The 9943-nt window shown below is 46.1% G+C and overlaps 1 protein-coding gene across 1 annotated transcript; it reads left to right on the forward strand.

The window, feature by feature from the left end:
• The first annotated feature begins 819 nt into the window (after positions 1 to 819).
• Positions 820 to 6651, forward strand: PPIP5K1 (diphosphoinositol pentakisphosphate kinase 1). The gene is made up of 2 exons (XM_017855975.1): positions 820 to 1133; positions 5270 to 6651. Exons 1-2 carry the CDS (start codon positions 1034 to 1036, stop codon positions 5833 to 5835), a joined length of 666 nt encoding a protein of 221 aa, XP_017711464.1. The 5' UTR covers positions 820 to 1033; the 3' UTR covers positions 5836 to 6651.
• Positions 6652 to 9943: the final 3292 nt, after the last annotated feature.

The raw sequence follows: 9943 nt of genomic DNA on the forward strand, positions 1-9943 counted from the left end.
ATAGCTGGGATTATAGGCATGCACCACCACACCCAACTAATTTTTGTATTTTTAGTAGAGACAGGGTTTCACCATGTTGGTCAGGCTGGTCTTTGAACTCCTGACCTCGTGATCTGCCTGCCTCGGCTGCCTAAAGTGCTGGGATTACAGATATGAGCCACTGCGCCTGGCCTTAATTTTTATATTTTTAGTAGAGACCTAAACATGGTTTCTCCATGTTGACCAGGCTGGTCTTGAACTCCTGGCTTCAAGTGATCCATCCACCTTGGCCTCCCAAAGTGCTGGTTTACAGGCATGAGCCACCACACCCAGCCGGAAAACATTCTTATATTTTATTATTATTATTATTATTGAGACAGAGTTTCACTCTGTCCCCCAGGCTGGAGTGCAGTGGTGAGATCTCAGCTCACCACAACCTCTGCCTCCCAGGTTCAAGCGATTCTTAAGCCTCAGCCTCCCAAATAGCTGGGATTACAGGCATGTGCCACCATGCCGGCTCATTTTTGTATGTTTAGTAGAGATGGGGTTTTGCCATGTTGGCCAGGCTGGTCTCGAACTCCTGGCCTCAAGTGATCCAGCCGCCTCAGCCTCCTAAAGTGCTGGGATTACAGGCATGAGCCACTGCACCCAGCCATTTGTTATATTTTAGAGATGCATTTTGAAGTATTTAGAGGTGACATGTTTCATAATGTCTATCATTTATTTTAAAACACTTTAGCACACAGAAATAGATGAAACAAGTATGGCAAAAATGTCAATGTGTTAAATCTAGGAGACGGGTATATGGGCATTGGCTGCACCAGTCTTTCAACTACTTTTTAAAAATATATGTTTGAAATGTTCATAATATAAAGTTTAAAAAATTGAAAATGGTTTGGTTGAAGGGTCCCCAGGAAATGCTATTTCTCAGCCAAGGAAGGGTAAGTTGGCTTTGACTTACGTTAAGAACCTATGGCTCTTGGATTCTTCCTCATATGTCTTTTTTTCTTCCCTCTCCCTTCACCCTACCTCCTTTCCAGCCCTCTTTGATTCCATGCACAGCAGCCAGGCCTCAGATAACCCATTTTCTCCACCACGTACTCTTCATTCACCTCCTCTGCAACTCCAGCAGCGCTCTGAGAAGCCCCCTTGGTGTAAGTAATCCTTTTGGAACTGCCTAGACAAAAGTCAAGAAGAATGGAGTGATTGGTGAATGAGGGGCCTGTTGCATGAGGTAAAAGAAGGTGAGGGTTGAACGACCAGGAATATCCATTCTGGGAAGCAGTCTCATCTGCCATTTCTAAGATGAAAGGAGAATCTGTTTATTCTCTCTTTACCTCTGTTCTCCATGTTCCTTCTATTTCATTGGAGAGAAGCTTTTCTGCAGTATTAGGAATAATTTTTTTTTTTTTTTTTGAGAGATGGAATTTCGCTCTTGTTGCCCAGGCACGATCTTGGCTCTCTGCAACCTCTGCTTCCCGGGTTCAAGCGATTCTCCTGCCTCAGTCTCCTGAGTAGCTGGGATTACTCAAAGGGCCCTTTGGGGAAGAAAGAATGGAGACTTCATTCTCCTTTGATCCCTATTTGATCTCTACAGCTTTCTCTGGTAAAGATGACTAGCCGACAACTTAGATATATAGAAAAGCTGGGAGCAGGAGGCTGGGCCCAGTGCCTCACGCCTGTAGTCCCAGTACTTTGGGAGGCCAAGGCAGGCGGTCACGAGGTCAGGAGATCAAGACCATCCTGGCTAACACGGTGAAACCCCATCTCTACTAAAGATACAAAAAATTAGCCGGGTGTGGTGGCGGGCACCTGTAGTCCCAGCTACTTGGGAGGCTGAGGCGTGAATGGCGTGAACCCGGGAGGTGGAGCTTGCAGTGAGCCGAGATCGCGCCACTGTACCCCAGCCTGGGGGACAGAGTGAGACTCTGTTTCAAAAACAACAAACAAACAAACAAACAAACAGAAAAAGCTGGGCGCAGGAGAGACTAGAATCTGCTACTTATTTCTACATGACCCTTCTCTCTGTTGTCTGTTTTCAGTTTTTAGTTTAAGTTGAGGTGCTGCTTTTTCCCATCTCTTGTTTATTATCTGTAATCTATCACTAGTTGTTTTTGGTAACAATGTGAACAGTGGAGCCACACAGAATTGTTAGAGTGACCGCAGAGAGGAGGAGCTACTCGTGGTAATTGGAGGTGGGGATGTGGGCCAGAGGCACTGGTGAAGTATTATCCTGCCTCCGGGGAATAACTGAAATCAAACATGACTTTCATTATTTTACTTGGATAGGACCAAAGTAAAGATTCTTACTTCATTCAACATTGGACTTAACAGTTGTAGAATTTTGCTCTTTTTCTGGCACCCTGTTTGAGGAAGAAACTTTCCTCTCTGACACCAAGAATTCCTCCCCTGAATTTCAGATTATCCTACACTCACCTTGCCATTGCCCTTTTTACCTATCTCCTGGAGTGTTTATGAGTTCTGTGCCCCTGGAAATCTTTTTTTTTTTTTTTTGAGACGGAGTCTCGCTCTGTTGCCCAGGCTGGAGTGCAGTGGCCGGATCTCAGCTCACTGCAAGCTCCGCCTCCCGGGTTTACGCCATTCTCCTGCCTCAGCCTCCCGAGTAGCTGGGACTACAGGCGCCCGCCACCTCGCCTGGCTAGTTTTTTGTATTTTTTAGTAGAGACGGGGTTTCACCATGTTAGCCAGGATGGTCTCGATCTCCTAACCTCGTGGTCCACCCGTCTCGGCCTCCCAAAGTGCTGGGATTACGGGCTTGAGCCACCACGCCCGGCCTCCCCTGGAAATCTTACCCTTCTCCCTCTTCTGTTTCTGTTTGACCTTTTTGATTTGCCTGAATCAGACCACTAGCAGGATATTAAGGCTACTTCTTTACTTGGGTAAAGCTCAGCTTACATCTTTTCTTTTTCTTTTTTTCCATCTAGTATCAGATTTTTGACTCAGTATCAGGTGTGTAGCCTCACTGGTAAACATCTTCTTTAGGGTCTGTATGTCTGCACCAGAAATAGGCTCCACATCTCTTAAAGGCTTGTTGGTTCAAAACCATGATCTTCTCTTTTTTTTTTTTTTTTTTTGAAATGGGGTCTTGCTCCCGGGGGGGACAGTGGCGTGATCTTGACTCACAGCAACTCCCACATCCCGGGCTCAAGTGATTCTCTTGCCTCAGCCTCCTGAGTAACTGGGATTATAGGCAAATGCCACCACACCTGGTTAATTTTTATATTCTTAGTAGTGACAGGGTTTTGCCATGTTGGCCAGGATGGTCTCGAACTCCTGATCTCAAGTGATCCACCCGCTCAAAGTGCTGGGATTACAGGCGTGAGCCACCGCACCTGGCCTCTTATTCTGCTTGAAGCATGCCTCCTTTGATTATTATTATTATTATTATTATTATTATTATTATTTTTGAGGTGGAGTCTTGCTCTGTCATCCAGGCTGGAGTGCAATGGTGTGATCTCAGCTCACTACAACCTCTGCCTCCCGGGTTCAAGTGATTCTCCTGCCTCAGCCTCCTGAGTAGCTGGGATTACAGGCATGTGCCACCACGCCTGGCTAATGGTTTTTTTTTTTTTTTTTTGTAGTTTTAGTAGAGACGGAGTTTTACTATGTTGGTCAGGCTGGTCTCGAACTCCTGACCTTGTGATCTGCCTGCGTCGGCCTCTCAAAGTGCTGGGATTACAGGGGTGAGCCACTGCACCCGGCCCCTCCTTTGATTCTTTACAGAAGAGAGATAACTAGCATACCTTCAACTCAATGATGGATTGAGCCTTTGTAGGCTCAGGTTTACCAACTTTTCGAGGTTTTCTTCAATGGCAATATGTCCCGATGTCCCCTTTTCTCAGAATCTGTCATTATTGATACCATAGTGCTTTAATATATCGTTATAATATTATCAATAAAATGATATTTACCAAGGGAGAAGTAGGTTAGTCCCATACTAGAGGTCAATGAAGCAGTAGCAGATGGAGTAGGAATCATCCCACAGTGTAATTGAAGACTCTGAGGTCTTTATTACACTACTGTCAGGATCTAGGAAATCAGTTTTTTAATGTTTTCTGTGTATATAATTTGCACAAGCCTGTGACATTCATTGTATGTCCCAAGACTTACAAGAGTCTTAACCCTGGATCCATAGATGTGGTTTCAGGGTAGAGTCTATGAGCTTCAGGAATCACATGTAAAGATTAATGTGAATATTCTTATATACATTTTCCTGGACTTTCATTAGCACCTCAAAGGGGCCACTGACCCCTAGAAAGGTTAAGAACTGCCATGTAGAAATTCCATGGCCATCTTCCATTTTGGGTAAACCATTTTCTTTTTTTCTTTTCTGAGATGGAGTCTTGCTTTATCACCCAGGCTGGAGCACAGTGGCATGATTTCAGCTCACTGCAACCTCCACCTCTGGGGTTCAAGTGATTCACCTGCCTCAGCCTCCTGAGTAGCTGGGATTACAGGCAGCCGCCATTATGCCTGGCTAATTTTGTATTTTAGTAGAGACAAGATTTTGCCATGTTGGCCAGGCTGGTTTCGAACTCCTGACCTCAAGTGATCTGCCTGCCTTGGCCTCCCAAAGTACTAGGATTACAGGTGTGAGCCACCGCACCCAGCCAGGTAAACCATTTTCTTTCCTATTGTTCTGATTTACGTGGTTTTCTACATTCTCTTGCCAACTTATCATTTGGGCTATAAATAATGATTACCTCTGCCCCAGAAATACATTGATTGCTTTAAAGAATGATTCTTAACAGAAGGTGTACATCAGAATCAACTGGGAGTGTTCCAACAAAATTATATTGCCTTCATCCTCCTCCCTCCTCCAAGCTACACCTTTACACTAAACCTATAGAATTAGAATCTCTGGAGTTGAAAACTGGAAATTAGTATTTAAAAAATTTTTTTCATGATTTTGATTATGAACCACTGGGCTAAAGTATTCATATGCTTCCAAAGTAGGAATGAGAGGCCTTGGGAACTTGGAATTCTGATGGGAGTGTATTTGTGAAAGAACCAGATGAAGTGGGTCTTAGCACTCTCTCCTGAAGTCTTATATGTACCTTATTGTTACTCTCAAAGTATACCTTAGGCCAGGGTGAGAGTTCTTGAGCTAAGCAAACTTAGGAGTCTGCTTAACTTAGGAAGAATTCAGACACTCTTCCCTCAAGACATAAGTAGCACAGGCCAACCATTCTAGCATTTGAACTATCTGCACAGGGTAGAGCCTACTCTTCCAGCTTCTCTGACTTGATCTCTTGACTTTGCTTTACAGACAGCAGTGGCCCTTCTAGCACTGTGTCCAGTGCTGGTCCTTCTTCCCCTACTACAGTAGATGGTAACTCCCAATTTGGCTTCAGTGATCAACCCTCCCTAAATTCACACGTGACTGAAGAACATCAATGCCTTGGGCTGCTCCAGGAGACCCCTGGGAATGGAGCACAAGAGCTCTCCATAGAAGGGAAACAAGAGCTTTTGAACCAAATCAGTCCCCACAGGTGCCACCTGTGGAAACCAGCCAGCCATACGAGGAGGTGGCTGAGGAGGTCAGCCAGCCATGTCAGGAGGTCCCTGACATCAGCCAGTCATGCCAGGACATTTCTGAGGCGCTCAGCCAGCCATGTCAGGAGGTCCCTGACATCAGCCAGCAATGCCAGGAGAACCATGACAATGGTAACCACACATGCCAGGAGGTCCCTCAGATCAGCCAGCCATGCCAGAAGGCCAGCCAACTGTGCCAGAAAGTCTCTGAGGAAGTTTGCCAGCTATGTCTGGAGAACCCCGAGGAGGTCAGCCAGCCATGCCAGGGGTCTCTGTGGAGGCTGGCAAGCTGGTCCATAGGTTCCATGTAGGGGTTGGTGGCTTGGTCCAGGAAACCCCTGTAGAAGTTGGCATCCCAGCTGAAGAGATCCCTGAGGAGGTCAGCCAGCCATACCAGGAGTGGAGGTTGTTCTCTGTGGAGGTTGGCAGGCTGGCCCAGGAGCCTTCTGCGATCAGTCTGTTATCTCAGGGCATCCCTGAGATTGATAAACCATCCCAAGAGTTCCCTGAGGAGATTGATCTGCAGGCCCAGGAGGTCCCTGAGGAGATAAATTAGAAGTCCTGGGTGGTCCCTGAGGTGATCCATCAGCTGCCTGGAGAGGGTATTCCTCAAGCCCAGCATCTATCTGGTGATCCAAACCCTCAGAGTCAGTCTCTAGCCCATGACCAGCACTCACCCCTTCCACCAGCAACATGTGATTAATTTTCTCATTAGTGGTGTCACACTATACCAGCCATTTGAGCCAGCAACGTTTTCTGTTGACTAACTCAATGGCCAGCTCTCACCAGCGGTGTCTGGGGAAGTAGTTCTCTTGGTGTGAAGCATACCTGTGCCAGAGCTGTGCTTAAGGAGGAGCCAGTTTTAGGTTCAAAGAAGCCATTGGCTCTTCACCTAACCATTAGACTTGAATAGGATTTCCTTGGAGTGGGTTGATCTGTCATTACCCAGCCTTCTCTGAGCATCCTAGGAAATCATAGATTGTTAAAGGAAATGCTGCTTCACTGCTGAAGACACCATATGGGGACAGCAAATGCAAAAGAGGGGACTCTAGGGTCTTCACTTTTCTGGGGAAATATTCACGACTTCTCAAGGTATGCTTAGACCATATGTGCATTCGGGGACTCTTGTCTTTGCCAGCACTCCTCAGATGAGCCTGGGACGGCTATCTGAGATGTCTGGAAAATAAAGTCCCCTCCCCAAACGTCTGTCACGGCCACTAAATCTTTAGACTTGCCTTATAGATCTTTCCATATCATCCCCAAGTGCCCCTTCTGTCTCAGTCCCGTTCCTCTGGGCAATAGCTCTAGGGAAAAGTAGGTCTTAGACTGCTGTACAAAATTCAAAGCAATGACTTAAAATGCTCTAGAAGATTCTTAGCCAGTCTGTGAAACTGGGCCTCCCTCTGTGGTGGGCTGTTTGGCTTAGGAGATGCTGTAGTAGTAGAGATAATCAGGTTCTATTGTAAGCAATGAGCAGAGATCAGTATTGTACAGATACAAGCAAAGGTTTAATAAATAAATATAAATATATATATACACATATAGATGTGTATGTATGTGTGTGTATATATATATATATATTTCTGTAGCTGTGCCAGGGACAGACTGGCCAAAGACCAAACACTCCAGGGTCCCCAAGAAATTTGTCCTTATATCATTGTATCTGAGGGCCAGATATGATTATGAAGCTTTTTCCAAAGATCCAGGGATGGGAATGGGAGTGGGTAGGAGGGGTAATACGGTCACTGGAGTCAGGGGCCGGAACATTATGAATGCTCAATAAATATGAAATAATGAGAATGATGATGATGGATGATGGTGATATCCTTGTGAATTCAAGAATGAATATGGGCTGGGCACAGTGGCTTATATCTGTAATCCCAGCACTTTGGGAGACCAAGGCGGGCAGATCATGTGAGGTCAGGAGTTGGAGACCAACCTGGCCAACGTGGTGAAACCTTGTCTCTACTAAAAACACAAAAATTAGCCAGGCATGGTGGTGGACACCTGTAATCCCAGCTATTTGGGAGGCTGAGGCAGGAGAATCACTTGAACCCTGGAGGCGGAGGTTGCAGTGAGCTGAAATCACACCAATGCACTCCAACCTGGGCAACAAAGCAAGACTCCGTCTCAAAAAAAAAAAAAAAAGATATATATATATATATATGTGACTGTGAGTCATGTGAGTCAATTGTGTCTATAACTGATCTGAATTAGTCAAAAGCCATTATACTTGAGCAGGAATGGGCTGTAAAAATACAGAGATTAGGCATCCAAAAATAGACTATAAAAATATAGAGATCAGCTGGGCACGGTGGCTCACACCTGTAATTCCAGCACTTTGGGAGGCCAAGGTGGGTGCATCACGAGGTCAAGAGATTGAGACCATCCTGGCCAACATGGTGAAACTCCATCTCTACTAAACATATAAAAATTAGCCGGGCATGGTGGCGCATGCCTGTAATCCCAGCTACTCGGGAGGCTGAGGCAGGGGAATTGCTTGAATCCAGGAGGTGAAGGTTGCAATGAGCTGAGATCGCGCCACTGCCCTCCAGCCTGGCGACAGAGCGACACTCTGTCTCAAAAAAGAAAAAAAAAACAAACCTTTTGAGATAGTGGGTTAACTGCTATAGGCACCTCTTGGGATGCCTGATCTCTGTTTTTTTTTTTTTTTTGAAGACGGAAGATGCGACTGACGCATCCCTGGCCAACACGGTGAAGCACCACGTTTCCTCTACTTAAAAAAAAAAAAAAAATACAAAAACTAGCCAGGCGAGGTGGTGGGCGGCCTGTAATCCGCAGCTACTCGGGGAGGCTGAGCAGGAAGACATGGCATGAAGCGCGCGGGAGGCGGAGGCTTGCAAGTGAGCTGAGATCTGGCGCAGTGCAATCAGCTTGGGTGAGCAGCGAGACTCCGTCCTCCAAAAAAAAAAAAAAAAAAACAGAGATGCAGGCATTCCCCAAGAGGTGCCTATAGCAGTTAACCCCACTATCTCAAAAAGGTTTGTTTTTTTTTTCCTTTTTGAGACCAGAGTCTCGCTCCTGTCGGCCCAGGCTGGAGTGCAGTGGCGGCGATCTCCAGCTCACTGCAACTGCTGCGCTCCCCCTGGGTTCAAGTGATTCTCCTACCTTCAGGCCTCCCCCCTTTGAGTAGGCTAGGATTACAGGTGCCTGTCACCACACCAGATTAATTTTTGTATTTTTAGTAGAGACAGGGTTTCGCCATGTTGCCAGGCTGGTCCTCGAACTCCGAGACCCTCAAGATGATCTGCCTGCCTTGGCCTTCTGAAGTGCTGGGATTACAGGTGTGAGCCACCATGCCTGGTCCCCAAAAGGTCTTTTTTTTTTTTTTTTTTTTTTTTTTTTTTTTTTTTTTTTTTTGAGACGGAGTCCTCGCGCTGTAAACCAAGCTGGAGTGCACTCGGCGCAGAATCTCAGCTCCACTGCAAGCAACCGCCTCCGCGAACACAGAAGCATATACTCAAGCCTCGACAACAACAATACCACATAGGACAGAACTAGCAGGGACGACACAGCCACCAAAAAGGAATCGGCCCGGCTTAGTTTAATTATATAATTTATATATATAAAACCCGGAGAGATATATACACCGAAGAGTGATAACCAGGAATGCCTCTCGATCTCCATAAGACCTTAATATATAACACACATTAACCCTCAAACACACATAGGCTGAATTAGCAAGGCTTGAGCCCCCCAAAAGGTCTTTATTGAGTAAGTAGAGTGTTGGATGGGGGACCGGAAAGAGTTTCCCTCTCTGTGAAGTGCCAGAGGGTACATGCCTTCTCACCAAGTTCTTGGAATCATCCTGTTAATTTTTCACTCTGGAGTGTCAGGAGGAGTTTATATAAAGGGGTTATGCCCTTTCTCTGCTCCCTTGACATCTTTACCATGAGAGAGCCCAGAACAGTGGGAGGGCTAGAATATGCCCCTCCCCAAATATACACATTCAGCCTGGCCACTTCTGACATACTTAGGACTATAAAGGGTTTCCATGGAGGAGAAAAGTCGACCATTTTACTCCACGGAAATCCTGACTGCACAAGGAGAGTCGTTTCCAACCTCATTAGGCTCTGGATCTCTTAGGATCCTTCAGCTTCTTACCTCTTTAGCCCAAGAGGCTGTCCAGGTTATTTAGTCCTTAACTCTTGACCCCGTGGAATGCATATCCCCTCCCCAGGAGGCCCCCTGCCCCTCTTCCCTTCCCCCAAACCAGACGTATGTACCCACCCTAGGCTCCTATTCTCCATACTCAGGCACAAGTGTTTCCAGTAATCAAAAGCATTGGAGTCTTTCAAGATAAATTCAAGACTGGTTGAAGCAGAGAGGTGGAAACCGGGGCCCAGTAACTAAGCATGTATGGAGTCAGAAAAAGCCTAAGCGGCAC

This window comes from Rhinopithecus bieti, unplaced genomic scaffold (genome assembly GCF_001698545.2).
Source record: "Rhinopithecus bieti isolate Rb0 unplaced genomic scaffold, ASM169854v2 scaffold_495, whole genome shotgun sequence".
Classification (NCBI taxonomy): domain Eukaryota; kingdom Metazoa; phylum Chordata; class Mammalia; order Primates; family Cercopithecidae; genus Rhinopithecus; species Rhinopithecus bieti.

Coding starts and splice junctions, on each gene's coding strand:
- PPIP5K1 (XM_017855975.1), top strand. CDS start 1,034: ATGCACAGCAGCCAGGCCTCAGATAACCCATTTTCTCCACCACGTACT. Junction 1,134..5,269: donor CTCTGAGAAGCCCCCTTGGT/GTAAGTAATCCT, acceptor TTTGCTTTACAG/ACAGCAGTGGCCCTTCTAGC.